This window comes from Pseudophryne corroboree, chromosome 1 (genome assembly GCF_028390025.1).
Source record: "Pseudophryne corroboree isolate aPseCor3 chromosome 1, aPseCor3.hap2, whole genome shotgun sequence".
NCBI lineage: Eukaryota > Metazoa > Chordata > Amphibia > Anura > Myobatrachidae > Pseudophryne > Pseudophryne corroboree.
The window spans coordinates 838,300,987-838,323,536 of NC_086444.1; the positions used below are offsets into that span (position 1 = coordinate 838,300,987).

At 44.4% G+C, this 22,550-nt stretch overlaps 1 protein-coding gene across 9 annotated transcripts in view; it reads left to right on the forward strand.

Moving 5' to 3' along the window:
* Positions 1 to 22,550, forward strand: part of WDFY3 (WD repeat and FYVE domain containing 3) — a 462,687-nt gene that overhangs the window by 355,635 nt on the left and 84,502 nt on the right. For all 9 annotated transcript variants that reach the window (XM_063919895.1, XM_063919894.1, XM_063919893.1 and 6 more), the window contains 3 exons: positions 1,749 to 1,928; positions 4,360 to 4,593; positions 6,808 to 6,907. In XM_063919895.1, the coding sequence (XP_063775965.1) occupies positions 1,749 to 1,928; positions 4,360 to 4,593; positions 6,808 to 6,907 (514 nt within the window). The remainder of the gene's footprint in view (positions 1 to 1,748; positions 1,929 to 4,359; positions 4,594 to 6,807; positions 6,908 to 22,550) is intronic.

Here is a 22,550-nt window from a genome sequence, read left to right on the forward strand (position 1 = left end):
TAAGATATATCTGATGGGCTGAATTAGAGGGCTAGGGGGGCTGGGAGTGTCCTGAGAATGCCAGTCAAACTTCCCTGTGATACATCGTGTGCGATATATCACATGCACAAAAAACACACTTTTTCCATCCAATTCCGATATAAAGGGCCCCATACACTAGTACGATTTTACACGATTTCATTCAATTCCGATATATCCATCTGATATATTGTATGAAATTGTGTACAATCGTATTTGTTTTAGATTGTATCCAATCTGATGCACGTCCCCGTGGCTGTCGGATAGGATCTTCTAGGTCGTTGGTGCTGCACTAATGATATATCGGAATTGGATGGAATCGTATGGAAAAAGTGTGTTTTTTGTGCATGTGACATATCGCATGCGAATTATCACAGGGAAGTTTGACTGGCATTCTCAGGACACTCCCAGCCCCCGTAGCCCTCTATCCAGCCCATCAGATATATTTTATGGTACTTGTATGCTGTACGATATATTGCATGCGATGTATAGAGGCTTCATCAATCACATGTGATATATCTTATGCAAAAATAGCACAAAAGTACCAAATCGTATGGAATCACTCCCAGGAAGGTCCCGGGGGAGTTAAAGGGAAACTGCATCCGACTTCGGCCTCAGACATATCGTAATAGCCTATGGGGCCCTTATCATTAGTGCAGCACCAACGACCTAGGGGCTCCGATCCGATGCTCACAGAGCCACGCATCGGATCGAATGTAAAACACATACAATTTGACACTTTTCATAAGATATATCAGGTCGAAATCGCATAAAATCGTGCAAAATCATTGTAGTATATGGGGCCCTTAAATTAAACAGTAATACAACTCACTTGTAGCTGTTGTATGTAACACAGAGTGTGTATTTGTAAGCACAGTAATATACTGCATTTTACCTTTTATACTGGGATGTTTTTAGTGTTGGAATTTAGTGTAATTTTAAGTCCCAAATGTGAAAAAATATATCTAAATGGAATGAAAATAGTTTTCTGATAGGCAAAGCAACGCAGCGGACTGCAGTTATAGCGCGGGCAGCCGCCTGGGTAACTCCGGAAATCTGCTGTCCCAGCAATACTTTTGTTGATAAATTAGCAATGAAAATAATTTCTTACTGCCGCAATAAATGATAGTTTACCAGAAATGATAAATATACCTCAATGTCTGGCTAAAATTAGCAACTGTTTCAAAAATGTGTATTTAAATGTGTATTAAAACAGTAATTGTAGCCTGAAATTTATAGCACCCTCTCTTGTCCCAGGTGATCATAAAGGTATCACTTTTGAACTGTGGTGGATAAAGCAGCAGATCGTAACCTGTTTACTCCATAAATCATTTCTAAGTTTTATTTTTATGATTCTTTACATTTTTTAAGAAATTCCATCCCAAATGACAGACCTGGGTTATATAATAGGGCTTATAAGCAGCTATGTCATTTTCCGATAACACTTTTGATGATCTCATCTTACATTTTGAAGTAGACACTTAACCATGGGACGTAGTTTGTTGCATAAGCACACACAAAACTCATAGCTCCCCACATTAATAGAGAATCATGGCAGCACCAGGATGATAAATGTTTGTAGAAGTGCTACAGTATATTTCATTGCATCTTGCCCATTTCACAGTATTGTATGTTGTGTGTCCTTTTATCTGATAAATGATACAATATTGGTTTATTTTAGAACGTTTTGATGTTTCTGATAGCTAATAATTTGTTCTGTATGATCACAGCCATGGCAATCTGAGGAAGAGGGTTCCTGGCTCCGCGAGTATCCTGTTACATTGATGCAGTTCTTCCGCTACCTGTACCACAATGTACCAGACCTGACTCCAATGTGGATCAGCCCAGAGTTTCTGTGTGCCCTGGCAGGCTCTGTGTTCCCCTTTAATATTCGGCCATACTCTGAAATGGTAACAACCACTTCTTTTATTTATTTCTATTTCTAGAGTGTTTTGCATTATTGTCCTGAGTGGATTAGAAATCAATGAATTGGAAACCATCTTATTTGATTAGTAAAACTGCATATTAACTTTGCAGAAACAATTTTTTTCCTAAGTGATGATTTCTACGTCAGATATGTTTTGTGTCGGCAGTAGTGTTTGATTGTATTTTTACATGATTGCAGTTATTTTAGCTGCACTATGTTTAATTGGTTTATATCAAGATGGCTGTATTGTGTTGCCTTTTGGATTTTCACTGTTGGTGTTCATACATACTCATCTTTCTTATAAAGTTATAAATTTGAAGGTAGTAGAATAGGTATGAATATTGTGTTGACATACAGTACTTCATAAAGTGAAGTACTCTGAATGGAAAATAAAGCAATTAGCTTACTAGGATTTAGATGACCTTGAGTTATATGCATCTCTATAGGCATATAAACAACCCATGTGTGTAATGGTACCTAAGAGAACCTCTGCACATAGAAATGCAAATGTCCCCTTCACACAGCTGTTTCCTGTTCATTGAGTGATCCGTCTGACATACCTTGTTACCTACAAGTGGAAACGGTATTTTCTGACTGAGGAACGCTAAGCTGATCAGTCCATCCAGTCTCGATGAATTCATCCTTAAAACTGATGTGCACCTCTATCCTTCCACATTTACAGAATTGAGTGAAGGTTAAACCAGTTCTCCCACCCTTTCAGTTCTCTAAGCACTGGTACAGTCACTTTGATATTGCTGAGGAATCAGTGATGTTACGAATTCATAAATATTGGTTTAGGCTCAAAATGGCTGACTCCACACAAAGTTCGCGATGGTGCTATGAAAGTGTTCATTCAGATGATCGTTTGATTACATAATTTTTATCTTTAGCCTCCACCTTGACTTTTAAAGCCCGAGGTTTATAGTCTTTTAATGTGCACCTAAGGGGGACATGTATCAAACCTTGGAGAGAGATACAGTACCAACCAATCGGCCTCATTTTACAGGCTGTGTTTGAAAAATGACAGGAGCTCATTGGTTGGTACTTTATCTCTCTAAGCTTTGATAAATCTCCCCCCAAATATTTTTATTTAATAGGAGTTATGAACATGTACAGTGTGTTACGCTGCTATGAGATGATGGCAATACTGTGTTTGGTGAAATGTGGGAGCAACTAGTAGTGTATACAGACTGTGTTGCCATAACCTTTATACAGAGTATATAAATTGGTCTTTGTAATACAAATCTGTGTTAAAAAAAAACCCAGCATATGTGTGTGTGGCAGATGGAGCTGAATAGGCCCCATAGGAGTGTAAGCTTTTTTACACGATCTGGAGCAGGCCTTCTGCTCATTGTGTCAGTGAGCTGTGTTGTTTTGTTCATGTGCCTAATGTTTGCTAGGAATCTGATGCCAGGTGATGGCATATTGCTGGTGACGGGTACAGGGATGTTTCTTATGCATTTAACTAGCTTTGTGACCCACATACTGTATGGCACCAACATATTTTCACTTTCTGGTTTGTTTGTTTTTTAATGTACGAGCAAATGTTTAAATAAAAATAGGTAATAGGTTATCCTGATCAGTACAACATTTCTTTGGAACTGGACACTTGTAATCTATTACTGCAGTGGTTCTCAAACTCTGTCCTCAGGACCCCGAACAGGTCATGTTTTCCAGGTCACCTAGCAGGTGCACGGGTGTAATCATACTCACTGACACATTTTAGAAGATCCACAAGTGGAGCTAATTATTTTGCTTGTGATTCTGTCAGGAGACCTGGAAAACATGCACTGTTTGGACCGAGTTTGAGAACCTACTGTATGTATTACTGTATGTAAATATTGTAAGCTTGTTAGTAGTAGTATAATGACAAATCATCTGTATTGTTTTATATACCATTCCTATATTTATTTATTTATTACTGAGGAATTTGATTAATTAACACTGAATGTTGTTAATGTTAAAATACATGGAAACAATGTAAATTTGTATAGGTGAAAGTATGCTACTGAAACATGTGACGTGTGCAATGTGCATATAACACCACAACCTGTTTAGTGACACACTTTAAAAGACTAACCTATAATGTGTTGGCCACGAGGAGAACTTTTGCTTCTCTTAGTAACATTGTCACAACTTAGGGGTAGACTATTCCACCCTGGGTAATCCTACGCTGGTACCTTGTGAGGGTGGAATACACAACCCTTCGAAGTTATTACCCAAAATGCCTACACCAATCATGCATTATGCATCTGTGTACTTAAGGTTTTCTTTTACGTCTGTGTGGATTATCTATTGCTGTATTACTTAAATCCTCTGTATTGTGTGCATTGTTTTTGAGGTCTGTAAAGCGCCCTGAGTCCTGTTGAAGAAAGAGCGCTATATAAATAAAATTATTATTATTAACTTTGCAGGTCACAGACCTGGATGATGAGGTAGGATCACCTGCTGAAGAATTTAAGGCATTTTCATCTGACTCTGGTATGAACAGAAGCCAATCTGAATACTGCAATGTGGGGTCCAAGACGTACCTAACCAGCCATCCCGCAAAGAAGTTTGTGTTTGATTTCATGCGCGTCCTTGTGATTGAAAACCTTTGTCTGACGCCCGCCAGCAAGCAAACCCCTCTGATAGACCTGCTCTTAGAGGTGCGCAGTCCTACAGTGTTTGTCTATGGGTTATTAGAGAAGTATGTGACTGAACGGGACATGTACTAAGCAGTGATAAAAGTGGAAAAGTGAGCTAGTGGAGAAGTTGTCTATGGCAACCAATCAGCATTGATATAACATTTATCATTTGCATACTATAAAAGTATACAGAGCAGCTGATTGGTTGCCATGGGCAACTTCTCCACTGGCTCACTTCACCACTTTTATCACTGTTTAGTACATGTCTTTTATCAGTGTTGGATTTCAATATCCACAGCAACAGGGAGTCTAGTCCGGTAGATCTACTGTGTAACTGTATTATATTAAAGTTTTACAGTGATTAGGTCATATCTGGGAGGTGAAAGCAAAGGTGTCAGGGTATGAGTGGGAGAGTTATAGTTTACTGTCATTGTTCCACAGTTTGCACCTTTCTTTGGTCAAAAACAGCAGCGCCTGCAATGCTGACCCCACAGTGCAGCCGGTGGTGGTTGGGGCGGCTTAGTACATATAAACATACATGTTATGTTGTATGTAATATATGTGCTGGCTGGTTATCCTGGGAAACGGCAGCACTGTGTGTATTATGCTGCCGTGCGGCACCACAGACTCAGCATCAGTTTTCACTCTCCTTCTAAACCTGCCCCCAGACTCCTGTGAAACTAGCCAATGGGAGTCTGGGGGCGGGCATAGAAGGAGAGTGAAGACTTATTCTGAGTTACGTGTGTCACACGGTCTCTGTGACACACACACAGCTGCCGATTCCCAGGATAACCAGACAGCACATATATTACATACAGCATAACATGAATGTTTATATGTGCTAAGTGCAAGTAACCATCCCCCTGCACTGTGTGGCCAGCTCTGCAGCCCAGGAGCTGCAGCCGCCGCTGGTCCTAAGTAATTCCAGCCCTATCACATCCACACCAAATGGAAGTATAATGTATCATTGTATACCTAGTTGTATTCATAGACTATACATTCTACAAAATGTGAATTTAAGAATCTGCAGTGGTCATCCCGTGATATATCGAAGCCATAACACAACATAAATCTGGTGTCGCCCTACGCTTACAGCTTCTGTTGCTTTGTGTGCAATGGCATGATGCTCTGTAGCCAATGAATACATTTTACTAGTGACACAGCTATGTTGATATTCCACAAGAGGTAGGTAAAAGATTGTCCTGCAACTGAGGAATAGACAAAAATATAACCTGTCATTTAATGAGAAGTATAATATAATGCACGTGTCCAGAAATGACAGTGGTAATACAAATAACCAGTATGGTCATACTAGGTGTAAGGTTATTGCAATGCTTGGCTGCATACATTGGAAGTACAAGGAGAGAGACCCTGAATCCATTGCACAGTTCATTAGTTAGGCTCCAGTTAGATTTTGATGTGTTTTGTAGGCCATATCTTTAATAGCGAGTATGATCAAATGAAGATGATCCAAAGAATAATTACAATAATGGTTCAAGGTCTTGAGCTCTAATATCACCTTCAGAAACTGAAATGTCTTCCTATGCTCCATTTACAGGGAAGAAGGGTAAAGGGTGTGGGGCCTGATCTCTATCACCTTTATATTGCATTTATAGCTAAAATACAGATCTGTAACTATAGACTTAACCCAGTGATGGGCAGAATGTGGGCACCGATCCCTTAACTGCACGCGCATCACTTTTCTTCTTTCTTAGCATATATGTTGTAGCTTGCAAGACTTGTTTTAAAAGCCTGATAATAGTTGTCTCTTTATTTGATTAAATGGGTTATTTAAACTTGTTGCTAATATTAATTGTAATTATGTTGCCGTTTTGAAGGTTAGAGTGCCAATGTGGCCCCTGACTTTTATTAGTTTGCCTATAACTATAGTAACGTGTAATTACTGTCAGGCAATTTTTTTTATCAGTTAAGTAGCACCATTTATTACTAGTTTCCACCATGTATGACTTATGTGTTTACATGGCATTATCAGTTAAAGGCTCCATCTCTTACTGAACTACAGAAGCTAATGTGAAATGCATACTTTTGAAAACTGCATACTGTGTCCCAGACAGCTAGAGCTCATGTTCTAATGTATATATGGATGACACTTCTAATGACCATAACCTTTGGTAATACATTTCTATATATATGTGATCATTGCAAAGTGTGCACCAAATGCACAATATAAAGTACTTGTTTACAAAGTCTTAGTTAATGTTGGGTGTTTTGCAGTCTTCTCCAGAAAGATCCACAAGAGCTCAGCAGAAGGAGTTCCAGACCTATATCTTGGACAGTGTGATGGACCACCTCCTGGCTGCTGATGTTCTGCTAGGTACTTTGCATATTGAGTCCAAACTCATATACCCTACACTTCTGAATTCTATATGCCTAGTAGTTGAATTTGATGGCTGTGTTTTTTGCAAGTGAAAAAAAAAAATGATGTAGGTCTTAAATCATAGGCCTATGTGCCAAATCTCTGTATGTCAGGTAGACTAGGGAGAAAAGTGGTGGTCTCCCTGGTTTTCTGAAGAGTATAACCAGTCCCTGAGGCCAGGCTGATTGCGTGCAACACAGTGATGACATAATCTCTCTCCGCCCAACTTGTAAGAAAGACTGAGGAGAAGAATGAGATTGTGTGTTCAAGGATGTGTGATGAATTACAGGTGATTTGTGCCCAAGGAAGTGTTCTGAATTACTTGATGTGTGGTCCATTATAGGGCATGTGTGTTACATTACAGACCTGTGTGCTGCATTACTGGGGGTACGTGCTGCATTATAGGGGACCTGTGCCCACTGATGTATGCTTCATTACAGAGGATCAGTGATGAATTGCATGAACTTGGTAAAAAGAATTGGGTGTACAACCGCAATGTTGCGCAATAAATACAAGCAGCCTTGCTTCTACACACCAAGGAAAAAACACATAAATTCCATAAAATACGAGAATGCAAGTGGGATGGTGTAGTTAGCACTGGCGCTCAAAATTTTATAAAGGATGTATCCCTTTTTGTTTGAAGGGATATGGCGGCCGCCAAAGCAATTAGGCCAATTGAAATGAAAATATAAAATATAAAAGCTTTTATTTGTGACATAAAATGATATCAACATACATAAAGTGCATCTGTGGGGCTGGACCAGTTTTACAGGTGAATATATAAATTGGAAAAGATGTCTCTCACCATGAATCAGTGCTGCGGTGGGCTAGCTTTTGAATAAGCAACAGGGTCCCAGGCTGAAATAGCCTAGGCACCACCGCAACAGATTTTGTTCAGCTTGTGAGTCCTTTGTGTCCACCACTGGTCCTCTCCCCTTGTCGCCTCCGTCTATGAACAACGCGTTTCGGTCACTAGACTGTGACCTTCTTCAAGTTCCTGGATGGAGGCTATGTGTTCCTGATGGTGTATTTATACCCCTGTTCATTTGTTGTAATGATTTCACCTGCTGGTAAACTGCACCGCAATTTCCGGACATTCACTTCCGGAAGTGAATGTCCGGAAATTGCGGTGCAGTTTACCAGCAGGTGAAATCATTACAACAAATGAACAGGGGTATAAATACACCATCAGGAACACATAGCCTCCATCCAGGAACTTGAAGAAGGTCACAGTCTAGTGACCGAAACGCGTTGTTCATAGACGGAGGCGACAAGGGGAGAGGACCAGTGGTGGACACAAAGGACTCACAAGCTGAACAAAATCTGTTGCGGTGGTGCCTAGGCTATTTCAGCCTGGGACCCTGTTGCTTATTCAAAAGCTAGCCCACCGCAGCACTGATTCATGGTGAGAGACATCTTTTCCAATTTATATATTCACCTGTAAAACTGGTCCAGCCCCACAGATGCACTTTATGTATGTTGATATCATTTTATGTCACAAATAAAAGCTTTTATATTTTATATTTTCATTTCAATTGGCCTAATTGCTTTGGCGGCCGCCATATCCCTTCAAACAAAAAGGGATACATCCTTTATAAAATTTTGAGCGCCAGTGCTAACTACACCATCCCACTTGCATTCTCGAATTGCATGAACTTGCAAAATAGAATTCATCATATTTTAATGCACAGTTAATCTACGGTAAAGCATCTCACCTTCATTAATGAATTAATTAATTTATTTATTAACAGTTTCTTATATAGCGCAGCATATTCCGTTGCGCTTTACATGAGCTACATAGCAGTCTTATTGGCCACTTTGCAGCCTCTGTAACCGTTCTAGATTTCTTTTGTACTGTGACAACTGTGTATGGTTACCTACACCTATCCCGCTTAATAGATGTTGATTTCAGATTCTCCATAAAATGTCTTTTTCAAAAGTAGGCAGTATGCCTTAGATATAGCGCATGTGCACTTTAGACAACTGACCCCCTTATCCCCTGTGACGCTCCATTGAAGAAGGATAGATTGTAGTAAACTTTTTTCCCCTATTATTTAGTAATTCAATATTTTATTGAAATACACCTTTTTAGTCATATTCTTAAGTTCTACACATATGAACCGTTAAATGTTTGTGGGACATTGTAATAATATAATAATCTCACACTGTCTCTGAGTTTATCATTAGGTAATTCTAGTTGATATACATTATTCTAGAATTCCTGGCTCAACGGTGGAGGGGGGGGGTGTCGTTAAATCATTTAGGAAATATATCAATGGTTTTTCTGCCGCAAAGTATGAAATATAATTATTTAACAATAATAGATTCAAATCCTGTCCCACATCTTTGGGTACCTGCTTTTTTATTTTTGTATTAGAAATGCCACCTACTACTATGCCCTACAGTCTCTCTAGTTGATTCTGATCACCCTTGACCTCCTGTACCTAAACCTTTTCTCCTCCATACAACTTGTGTTCCTCGTCACCTCTTGAATACACCACCCTTCCGCTTTATTTTCACACTCTATCAAGAGAAAAATGCAGATTATCATACACTGGATCGCCTTGAGGAAGGGCACAGGCGCACAGTCTCTGCAGCTATTGTTTCCTTAGAATGAATTATATTGCTGCTAAGGGACAATGTTAATATCTAACTATTTATTATACCTACCAGCAATTCTTGTTTAAATGGACTTTGATATTTCTTTGTATACAAGCTTGGGTTTTCTTTTCTACAGTAAAGTTCCATCCTGATATACGACATTGCCTTAGGTCCTTAATATTGACGGATGGTTTGCCTAATGTCTAGCAAGGCAATATTTGTGAACACAGACAGTCACAGTGCACAGTACTGCAAGTTTGTATTTTTCCAGTACACAAGAGTTATAACTTTCCCTGAAAAATAAGAAACTGTAACCTAGTAAAAATTGTGCCTATGATATTCCTGTGAGTACACTAGGTTGATTGCACAGATAGATACGCTAAAGAATGTGATATTCAGAGTCTGCCTAGCTATCCGAAACACCCAATTTATCCCAGTATGGGGTTTTGGTGCGTTGTACCTGATTTTTCTTTTTCATCGACTAGGGGTCACTGGAGTACTCTTGGGATATGGATGGCTTCCGCAGGAACAAGGCACTGAATAATTAAATTTAGAACTCTCCTCCCCTCCATATCCCAGAGTACCTCAGTGTTTTTTCTGTGCTCATAGTAGCAACAAGGCTTGTGTGGAGCTTATCCACACTACTTTTGAATATTTTTATTTTGATTTTTTGATTTTTTCTTTTTACAACATTTTCCACATCCCTTCCCCCCTTCCAATAGGCGTGGGTCCGGGATAGTGGAAGCTGCTACAAGCAGCTGTGGCGTGTCGGGCCTCTCTGAAAAGAGCTCCCTCACAACCGCGTGCAGACAACCTGCAGGAAAGGCTGGACGGAGCTTACAGAAGAAGCCCCGTCATAGCCCCTCACCACAGGCGTCTAGGTATGTTGGGGATGGGGCAGTCAGCTCACGCTGCTGCCTCGCTGTGTGGGGACACTGTTTCTGTGTTGTGCCGAGCCGCCCGACGCAGCTTCCAGGACACCGCCGCTGTGAGCGCCCGCCGCCGCTACCTAGCACCGCCGCTATGTGCTGCCTCCCGCCGCTCACAGAGCCGCGCCGGCCACATTCACCATACATAGCCGCCGCTCCACGGCTCTATGCAGCGCGCTCCCCGGCTCCCTCTACCTCAGTCCTTGCATGTAAGCCCCGGCTCCGTGTAATAGACAGCGGTACATGAAGCACGGGGGGGGGGGTGGAAGCACACACACAAGGGGGGAGAAGTGTGCCCATAGCAGCAGCAGAACGCTGCATGGGTTATTAGATAGATAGGCTATTAAGCCTTTTTTAACAGGAGGACTGATTATATCTGTTTGGGAAAGTTATAATCTGCACTTTGTTTATACTGTAAGCATGGGGGCATTTTAACCATGCTTCCTGTTTTCTTCCTGTTGTGATTCCAGAACGTTCCTGTACATCTCTACTCCACCGTAAGGCGCAGGGGTGTTAGTGGGAATTTGGAATCAGATTTCATATAGACTGGCGTGTACTGCACTTGGCCAGATATATATATATATATAGAGACACCTTAGTACTTTTTTACTGAGTCGTGCAAGTTGTCTGTCTTTGTATTTTGTGTTGTCTGTCTGCATAATGAGTAAGGCACCAGCAAAAACAAAAAAGCAGTTTCACTGCCATGTCTGTAAGAGTGTGTTACCGGATGGATCTACCACATGTACAGTATGTTTTGTGGATTCAGCTACGAATACAAGTTCGGCTCCGGTTTCAAAGCCGATTTCATCCCCGGACCCTCCATGGGCTATGCTAGCAGATGTCCTGGCTGGGTTGCAATCAGAATTGGCCGCCGCTCGACAAGAGCGGGAAGCAGCAAGATCTGAGTCTAGGGTGAGACCGCTAGAACTACCAGAGGGGTCTCAGCCTTACCAAAAGTCCAAGTCCACTTTGGGTAGAAGGGATACATTTCATTTGTCTTATGATTTACCAGTTTCTGCTATGTTGCATTCTGACGATTCTATGCCAGACCTCTTTGCGCAAGATGACGGTGAGGAGGGCGAAGTAGACCAGCAGTCAGATAGTGATGATTTTGACAGCCCGGGCATTGATAATCTCATCAGAGCGGTGCGTCAGTCTCTGAAGTTTACAGAAACTGAGGAGCCTCTGACAAATGATGAAGTCGTCTTTACTAAACGACAGAGAACTCCAATGTGTTTTCCTGTTTCGGAATATCTTAATAAGATGTTACTAGAAACACGAAAGAATCCGGATAAACGGTTTTCTATACCTTGCAGATTTAAGTCTAGGTACCCGTTTCCAGAGTCTGTGACAGCTACATGGGAGAATCCGCCATTGGTGGATTCGTCTGTGTCTAAACTTACAAAGAAATTAACCATACCAGTACCAACTGCTACTACGCTTAAAGACCCTTCGGATCGTAAAATAGAAGCTATGCTAAAGTCCATGTATATAGCAGCAGGAGTGTTGCTTAGACCTGGGTTGGTTGGCATTTGGGTAACTAAGGCGCTAATGGAATGGATAACAGAACTCAAGTCTGCCCTACGTGACGATCACCTTATACTTCTCGCTGATCAAATCTGGGAAGCTGCTGATTATCTATGTACAGCTTCTACTGACGTCTGTCAGCTCACTTCTCGCCTTTCATCGTCGCTAGTTACAGCACGACGAGCACTCTGGCTGCGTTCTTGGCAAGCGGAGGTGGAGGTCAAAAGAGGTATAGAGGCGTTACCTTACTGTGGCGAGAAGTTGTTTGGTCCTGAATTGGACAAATGGATTTCTGAGGGAGGAAAGTCTGTTTTCTTACCATTGCCTCCAACAGTACCTAGACGGAGATACTCTGGACCTTCGTTCAAATCCTTTAGACCTCAGTCCTTTCGCGGGCGTGGCAGAGGAACAGCCACGCCTGGTAGACGAGATCGAGGACGTGGTTTCCAACAAATCAACACCAGTCGTCAGGACGCTAAGGTCACCGACAAGCCAGTGGCATGACGGGCTCCCAGCCCATCTCGGATCTCCAATTGTGGGAGCACGCCTTCAGACGTTCCAGTTGGCGTGGCTCCAGACGTCCACAGATGGGTGGATCCGCAATTTAGTGTTAAAAGGTTACAAAATAGAGTTCAACTGTTTCCCGCCACTGCGGTTTTTCAAGACAGGACTGCCTGTGTCGGACGACAAGAGGGCGGTTCTGCAAATTGCCATTCAGTCTCTGCTGGATGCAGCAGTTTTGATTCCGGTCCCTGTACACCAACAAGGTCAGGGTTGTTATTCCAGTCTGTTTGTGGTACCAAAGCCGGATGGCTCGGTCAGGCCAATATTGAACTTAAAGGGTCTCAATCAGTACGTCACTTACTACAGATTCAGGATGGAATCTCTGCGGTCAGTAATTGCAGGTTTAGAGCCACAGGAATTCATGATTGCACTGGATCTCAAGGATGCGTACTTACACATTCCGATTTGGCCACCTCATCAGAGGTTCTTGCGGTTTGCAATACGGCAGAACCATTACCAGTTTCAGGCTCTACCGTTTGGCCTCTCGTCAGCGCCTCGGGTATTCACCAAGGTGATGTCTGTGATGATAGCTCATCTCAGATCCCTGGGAGTGATAATCGTTCCGTACTTGGACGATTTGCTCATCAAAGCTCCGTCTCAACAGATGCTCCTCCAACATGCGTTGCTAACGTACAATGTACTGGTTCAGCACGGTTGGATTGTCAACTTCAAGAAATCACATCTGATTCCGTCTCAACAACTTCAATTCCTAGGTATGATTCTCGATACGGTAAAGCAAAGAATTTACCTACCAGAACAGAAAGTACAGATTATTCGTCATCTGGTACAATTAGTGCTCAAGCCACGCACAGTCTCGGTACATTTGTGCATTCGCCTCTTAGGCACAATGGTGGCGGCTTTCGAAGCGCTTCAGTTCGGGAGATTTCACTCACGTCCTTTTCAACTGGATGTGCTCGCACAGTGGTCGGGCTCGCATCTGCAGATTCACCACAGGGTGAGGTTGTCGCCACGGGCTAGAGTGTCTCTACTCTGGTGGCTCAAAGTACACAATCTAACCGCAGGGAAACAGTTCGGCGCCTGGAATTGGATAATTCTAACGACGGACGCGAGTCTCAGAGGTTGGGGAGCTGTAGTTCAAAATTGTCAGTTCCAGGGTCTCTGGGCGGATCACGAAAGATTGCTGTCTATAAATGTCCTGGAACTCCGGGCAATTTACAATGCGCTACGACAAGCATAAAATGAATTCAAACATAAAATGAATTGTGTTTAAAATTGTGAGACTTTCCTTACGGGAGTTTCCTCTGGAGGACAGTGTGGAAATTTAAAATATTGTGTCTGGAAATTATATATGAAATTAAGAAGTACCAGGCCTGATATAATAGAATCATTATAATGAATCTGTCTCATGGAAAGTTTCCTGGTGTTATAATGTGGAGCTGATTTTAACGGCGCTGTGAACATTTTCAAAGGTTTTTTCTGTGTGAAGCAGTACACATGCTTTGGTCTCAGACTGTCCAGGTGCAGTCAGACAACGGAACGGCAGTCGCGTACATCAACAAACAAGGAGGAACGAGAAGCCGCATGGCAATGCGGGAAGTAGCTCGAATCCTCAATTGGGACGAACATCACCAAGTGATATTGTCGGCAGTGTTCATTCCGGGAGTGGACAACTGGGAGGCGGATTATCTCAGCCGTCGGGATTTTCATCCAGGAGAATGGGCATTAAATCCAGAAGTGTTTCACATGTTGGTCCAGAGGTGGGGTTACCCTCAAGTGGACCTGATGGCATCTCGCCACAATCACCAAACGCCCCAGTATGTGTCCAGAATGAGAGATCCAAAGGCAGTGGCGGTGGATGCTCTCACAATCGCGTGGCCGTACAGCCTCGTGTATCTGTTTCCACCATTTCCGCTGCTCCCTCTGTTGCTAAAACGGATCAAAAGAGAGTCCGTCACAGTCATACTAGTGGCGCCTCATTGGCCTCGGAGAGCTTGGTTCTCGGATCTCCGCGGACTTCTCGCAGACGATCCTTGGCCGCTCCCACTACGTCCGGACCTGTTACAGCAGGGTCCATTCCTTTACCCTGATTTAGCGTGGCTGCGTTTGACGGGGTGGCTGTTGAGACCGCCCTCTTAAGAAGAGAGGGCTTTCCAGAATCGGTTATACCAACCATGTTACGAGCTAGTAAGCCGGTTACGGCAGCTCATTATTACAGAATTTGGCGCGTCTATATAGCTTGGTGTGAAGATCGGAAGTTTCCGACATCATCTTTCAAGTTATCCCGTCTTTTGTTATTTCTACAGACGGGGTTAGATAGAGGACTGCGTTTATCTACACTAAAGGTGCAGGTATCTGTGTTGTCAATTTACTTTCAAAGACGATTGGCTCTATTGCCGTCTGTACACACTTTTCTGCAAGGTGTCCTCAGAGTACAGCCTCCATTCATTCCACCTACAGCGCCATGGGACTTGAATCTGGTTTTAGATTTCTTACAGTCTTCATATTTTGAACCCTTATAACAAGTGGATATTAAGTTTCTCACTTGGAAAACAATTTTTCTCCTAGCCTTAGCTTCGGCAAGGCGTGTTTCAGATTTGGGTGCCTTGTCATGCAAGCCACCGTATTTGGTGTTTCATGATGACAGAGCGGAACTTCGGACGAATCTCGCTTTCTTACCAAAGGTAGTGTCATCTTTTCACATCAATCAACCAATAGTAGTTCCTGTGTTGACAGGAAATTCTGGAACCTTGGATGTGGTACGCGCTTTACGCGTTTATGTATCCCGAACGTCTACAGTTCGTAAGACGGATACGTTGTTTGTTCTCTATGATGCTGCCAAGATGGGTTGGCCAGCTTCTAAGCAGACTTTATCCAGATGGATTAAACTGACCATTCGTCAGGCTTACCTTCATGCTAGGTTACAGCCGCCTACATCAGTAACAGCTCATTCCACATGTTCTGTGGGAACTTCGTGGGCAGCTGGTCGTGGGGCTTCTACAACGCAGCTTTGCCGTGCGGCTACGTGGTCATCAGTGCACACGTTTGTGCGCTTTTATAAGTTTGATACGCTTGCGGCATCAGCATCTAGCTTTGGTGTTAAAGGTGCCAAACTGCTCTCCCGCCCACGGGGGAAGCTTTGGTACGTCCCAAGAGTACTCCAGTGACCCCTACTGGATGAAAAAGAAAATAGGATTTTGGTACTTACCAGGTAAATCCTTTTCTTTGAATCCATAGGGGGCACTGGACGCCCACCCAGAGCAGTTCTAGCGGTTATAGTGCCAACTGTTTAGTTGTCAGTCACGTTATGTGTCAACTTTATTGTTGTCCGTTATGTTATATGTAATTCTCCATTGTCAACCTCTCTATAGCTCCTGTTCGGCTCAGTAAAAAACACTGAGGTACTCTGGGATATGGAGGGGAGGAGAGTTCTAAATTTAATTATTCAGTGCCTTGTTCCTGCGGAAGCCGTCCATATCCCAAGAGTACTCCAGTGCCCCCTATGGTTTCAAAGAAAAGGATTTACCTGGTAAGTACCAAAATCCTATTTAAAAAAAAAAAATTTTTTTTATAGTAGTTATTATAGAGTGTATTATTTATGTCCTGCAGTGTTATTGAGGGGATGAAATAAACCGATCCAGTAGCGCCATAACTTCACCTGGTTGTTACATGCAGTGACTGTACACTCATAAGTCATCTAATTGCAGCATTAGCTGAAACCTTGCCACTCTATTAATGCCAGCCTCATCTATAATGAGAAGAGTGGCCAAGATATTGTCTAATATCCCTACTTCATATGTTCCTATATCATTGGTTAATTTGTAGCTATTGCAGTATCTTTTAACAGCAGTGAGAAAAGGTGGTAGGTGTTTAGTGAATGCATTGTCTGATTGTATAAAGGTGTGTACACACTAGTAGATATATCTGCAGATCAATTGATCTGCAGATATATCTATGGACGGATCGGGCAGTGTGCTGTGCATACACACTGCCCGATCCATCGGGGACTGACATCATGAACTGGGCGGGCGTGTACACACGCCCGCCTAGTTCAGCTGTCAATTACCGCCGGCCGCCGCAGCATGTGTACAGGCGGTCTACACACACAGCGACGCGCCAATAAATCGGTAGATATATTGGCCGTCGGCTGTGCTGCGCGGCCATCGCGATACGTCTGTGAACTACGAAGTTCACAGACGTATTGGCCGTTGGTCCCGCGATATATCGGCCGTTCAAGAGAACGGACGATATATCGACCAGTGTGTACGGGCCTTAAGATTCTTAGCAATATAATTACACGTACTGTGCTCTCATCGAATTTCTGGTCCAAAGAGGACAGCGGGGATGATTCAGACCTGATTGCTCACTAGTTTTTCTCTAACGTCCTAGAGGATGCTGGGACTCCGTAAGGACCATGGGATAGACGGGCTCCGCAGGAGACATGGGCACTTTAAGATCTGGGTGTGCACTGGCTCCTCCCTCTATGCCCCTCCTCCGGACCTCAGTTTGATACTGTGCCCAGTGGAGACTGGGTGCTTTCAGTGAGCTCTCCTGAGTTTTCTGTAAAAGAAAGTATTTTAGTTAGGTTTTTTATTTTCAGGGAGCCTGCTGGCAACAGACTCCCTGCATCGAGGGACTGAGGAGAGAGAAACAGACCCACTTCTCTGAGTTTCAGGGCTTTGTTTCTTAGGCTACTGGACACCATTAGCTCCAGAGGGATCGGTACGCAGGTCTCACCCTCGCCGTCCGTCCCAGAGCCGCGCCGCCGTCCTCGCAGAGCCGGAAGAATGAAGCCGGGTGAGTATGTGAGGATAAGACTTCAGAGGCGGCAGAAGAAATTATCTTCATAAGAGGTAACGCACAGCAGTGAAGCGGTGCGCCATTGCTCCCGTTCACCTCACACACTCCGGTCACTGTAAGGGTGCAGGGGGCAGGATGGGGGGAGCCCTGGGCAGCAATAAACACCTCAGGTGGCAAATGCACATATATACATGTACAGCTGGGCACTGTACATGTATAAAAAGAGCCCCCGCCATGTTATTTGTAAATTTGAGCGGGACAGAAGCCCGCCGCCGAGGGGGCGGGGCTTCTCCCTCAGCACTCACCAGCGACATTTTTTCTCCACAGCACCGCTGAGAGGAAGCTCCCCGGACTCTCCCCTGCTTAACACACGGTGAAAGAGGGTTTTAAAGTAGAGGGGGGGGGGGGCACATAATTGGCGCATATACATTATACATAAGCGCTACTGGGTAAACATTCTGTGTTTTTTCCTGGGTCATATAGCGCTGGGGTGTGTGCTGGCATACTCTCTCTCTGTCTCTCCAAAGGGCCTGGTGGGGAACCTGTCTTCAGAAAAGAGCTTCCCTGTGTGTGTGTGGTGTGTCGGTACGCATGTGTCGACATGTCTGAGGTTGAAGGCTCACCTAAGGAGGAGGGGGAGTGTATGAATATTAGGTCTCCGCCGACACCTGACTGGATGGATATGTGGAATGTTTTAAGTGCTAATGTTAATTTATTGCACAAAAGATTAGACAAAGCTGAAGCTAGGGTACAGTCAGGAAGTCAACCCATGTCTGTCCCTATGTTGCCGGGACCTTCGGGGTCTCAGAAGCACCCACTATCCCAAATAGTTGACACAGATACCGACACGGATTCAGACTCCAGTGTCGACTACGATGATGCAAAATTGCAGCCAAGGGTGGCTATATGTATGCGATATATGATTATCGCAATTAAAGATGTTTTGCATATTGCTGAGGAACCCCCTGTCCCTGACACGAGGGTACACATGTATAAGGGAAAGAAACCTGAGGTCACCTTTCCCTCCTTACATGAGCTGAACGAATTATGCGAAAAAGCATGGGAAACTCCAGACAAAAAACTGCAGATTCCCAAAAGGATTCTAACAGCGTATCCTTTCCCGTCACAGGACAGAATACGGTGGGAATCATCCCCTAGGGTAGACAAAGCTTTGACACGCTTATCAAAAAAGATAGCGCTCCCGTCCCAAGATACGGCTACCCTCAAGGATCCTGCTGACCGCAAGCAGGAGGTTACCTTGAAGTCCATTTACACTCATTCTGGTACGTTGCTCAGACCGGCAATTGCGTCGGCCTGGGTATGTAGTGCTGTTGCAGCATGGACAGATTCTTTATCAGCGGATATTGAGACCCTTGATAAGGATACCATTTTAATGACCCTAGGGCATATAAAAGATGCTGTCTTATATATGAGGGATGCTCAAAGAGACATTAGTTTACTGGGTTCCAGAATAAACGCTATGTCCATTTCTGCTAGGCGAGTCTTATGGACCCGACAGTGGACGGGGGATGCCGACTCAAAGAGGCATATGGAGTTTTTGCCATACAAGGGTGAGGAATTGTTTGGAGAGGGCCTCTCGAACCTCGTCTCCACAGCTACGGCAGGTAAATCGAATTTTTTGCCTTATGTTCCCTCACAATCTAAGAAAGCGCCTCATTATCAAATGCAGTCCTTTCGTTCCAATAAAAGCAAAAGAGTACGTGGATCGTCCTTTCTTGCCAGGGGTAAGGGCAGAGGAAAAAAGCTGCACAACACAGCTAGTTCCCAGGAACAGAAGTCCTCCCCGGCTTCTGCAAAATCCACCGCATGACGCTGGGGCTCCCCTGAGGGAGTCCGCTCCAGTGGGGGCACGTCTTCGACTTTTCAGCCACATCTGGGTTCAATCACAGGTGGATCCCTGGGCAATGGACATTGTTTCCCAGGGATACAGGCTGGAATTCGAAGAGGTGCCTCCACGCCGGATTTTCAAATCGGCGCTACCAACTTATCCCCTGGAAAGGGAGATAGTGTTACAGGCGATTCGAAAATTGTGTCTTCAACAAGTGGTGGCCGAGGTTCCCCTGCTTCAGAGGGGGAAGGGGTACTACTCAACCCTGTTTGTGGTCCCGAAACCGGACGGTTCGGTCAGACCCATTTTGAATTTAAAATCCCTGAACCTTTACTTAAAACGGTTCAAGTTCAAGATGGAATCGCTCAGAGCGGTCATCGCCAGCCTGGAAGGGGGGGATTTTATGGTATCGCTGGACATAAAGGATGCATACCTGCATGTTCCCATATATCCTCCTCATCAGGCGTACCTGAGATTTGCGATACAGGATTGTCATTACCAATTTCAGACGTTGCCGTTTGGGCTTTCCACGGCCCCGAGAATTTTCACCAAGGTAATGGCGGAAATGATGGTGCTCCTGCGACAGCAGGGTGTCACAATTATCCCGTACTTGGACGATCTCCTCATAAAAGCGAGATCACGGGAGAAGTTGCAGAACAGCGTATCCCTTTCACTGAAGATGTTACAGCGACACGACTGGATTCTCAATATTCCAAAGTCGCAGTTGGATCCTACGACTCGCTTGTCCTTCTTGGGCATGATTCTGGACACAGACCAGAAAAGGGTTTTTCTTCCGGAAGAAAAAGCGCAGGAACTCATGACTCTAGTCAAGAACCTGTTGTAGCCGAAACAAGTGTCAGTGCATCATTGCACTCTAGTCCTGGGAAAAATGGTGGCGACATACAAAGCCATTCCCTTCGGCAGGTTCCATACAAGGTCTTTCCAGTGGGACCTATTGGACAAATGGTCCGGGTCACATCTGCACATGCATCAGCGGATCACCCTGTCCTCCAGGGCCAGGGTTTCTCTCCTGTGGTGGCTGCAGAGTGCTCATCTTCTAGAGGGCCGCAGGTTCGGCATTCAGGATTGGATCCTGGTGACCACGGACGCGAGCCTCCGCGGTTGGGGAGCAGTCACACAGGGAAGAAATTTCCAAGGCCTTTGGTCAAGTCAAGAGACTTGTCCTCACATCAACATCCTGGAACTGAGGGCCATATTCAACGCCCTACGTCAAGCGGAGACCTTACTTCGCGACCGACCGGTGCTGATTCAGTCGGATAACGTCACCGCAGTAGCTCATGTAAACTGCCAAGGCGGCACAAGGAGCAGAGTGGCGATGGCGGAAGCCACCAGAATTCTTCGCTGGCGGAGAATCATGTAAGTGCACTGTCAGCAGTGTTCATTCCGGGAGTGGACAACTGGGAAGCAGACTTCCTCAGCCGACACGACCTGCATCCAGGAGAGTGGGGACTTCATCAGGAAGTCTTCGCACAGATTGCAAGTCGGTGGGGATTGCCCCAAATAGACATGATGGCATCCCGTCTCAACAAAAAGCTACAAAGGTATTGCGCCAGGTCAAGAGATCCTCAGGCGGTAGCTGTGGATGCCCTAGTGACACCGTGGGTGTTCCAGTCGGTCTATGTATTTCCTCCTCTTCCTCTCATACCCAAGGTGTTGAGAATAATAAGAAAAAGAGGAGTGAGAACAATACTCATTGTTCCAGATTGGCCAAGAAGGACCTGGTATCCGGATCTGCAGGAAATGCTCACAGAAGATCTGTGGCCTCTTCCTCTAAGACAGGACCTGTTGCAACAGGGTCCCTGTCTGTTCCAAGACTTACCGCAGCTAAGTTTGACGGCATGGCGGTTGAACGCCGGATCCTATCGGAAAAAGGTATTCCGGATGAGGTCATTCCTACGCTAATAAAGGCTAGGAAGGACGTGACATCTAAACATTATCACCGAATATGGCGAAAATATGTTTCTTGGTGTGAGGCCAGGAATGCTCCTACGGAAGAATTCCATCTAGGCCGTTTTCTTCACTTCCTTCAAACTGGAGTAAATTTGGGCCTAAAATTAGGCTCCATTTAAGTTCAGATTTCGGCCTTATCCATTTTCTTTCAAAAGGAATTGGCCTCTCTGCCTGAAGTACAGACTTTTGTGAAGGGAGTGCTGCATATTCAGCCTCCTTTTGTGCCTCCGGTGGCGCCTTGGGACCTTAACGTGGTGTTAAGTTTTCTTAAGTCACATGGGTTTGAACCACTTAAAACAGTGGAGTTGAAATATCTCACTTGGAAGGTGGTCATGTTGTTAGCCTTGGCTTCGGCTAGGCGTGTTTCGGAATTAGCGGCTTTCTCACATAAAAGCCCCTATCTGGTTTTCCATATGGATAGAGCGGAATTGCGGACCCGTCCTCAATTCCTACTTAAGGTGGTCTCATCCTTTCATATGAACCAACCTATTGTCGTGCCTGTGACTACACGGGACTTGGAGGATTCCGGGTCCCTTGATGTGGTCAGGGCTTTGAAGATTTACGTGGCCAGAACGGCTAGGATCAGAAAAACAGAAGCACTGTTTGTCCTATATGCAGCCAACAAGGTTGGCGGCCCTGCTTCAAAGCAGACTATTGCTCGCTGGATCTGTAACACGATTCAGCAGGAGCATTCTACGGCAGGATTGCCATTACCAAAATCGGTTAAGGCCCATTCCACTAGGAAGGTGGGCTCGTCTTGGGCGGCTGCCCTGGGGGTCTCGGCACTACAGCTGTGCCGAGCTGCTACTTGGTCGGGGTCAAACACCTTTGCAAAGTTCTATAAGTTTGATACCCTGGCTGAGGAGGACCCGTTTGGGAGCTTTGGTATAATCCCCATGGTCCTTACGGAGTCCCAGCATCCTCTAGGACGTTAGAGAAAATAAGATTTTAAACCTACCGGTAAATCTTTTTCTCGTAGTCCGTAGAGGATGCTGGGCGCCCGTCCCAAGTGCGGACTATTTCTGCAAGACTTGTATATAGTTGTTGCTTTCATAAGGGTTATGTTATAGTTTAGTCGGTTATGAACCGATGTTATGTTGTTGTTCATACTGTTAACTAGATTGTATATCACAGGTTATACGGTGTGATTGGTGTGGCTGGTATGAATCTTGCCCTTAGATTAACTAAAATCCTTTCCTCGTACTGTCCGTCTCCTCTGGGCACAGTTTCTCTAATTGAGGTCTGGAGGAGGGGCATAGAGGGAGGAGCCAGTGCACAACCAGATCCAAAGTCTTTCTTGAAGTGCCCATGTCTCCTGCGGAGCCCGTCTAACCCATGGTCCTTACGGAGTCCCAGCATCCTCTACGGACTACGAGAAAAAGATTTACCGGTAGGTTTAAAA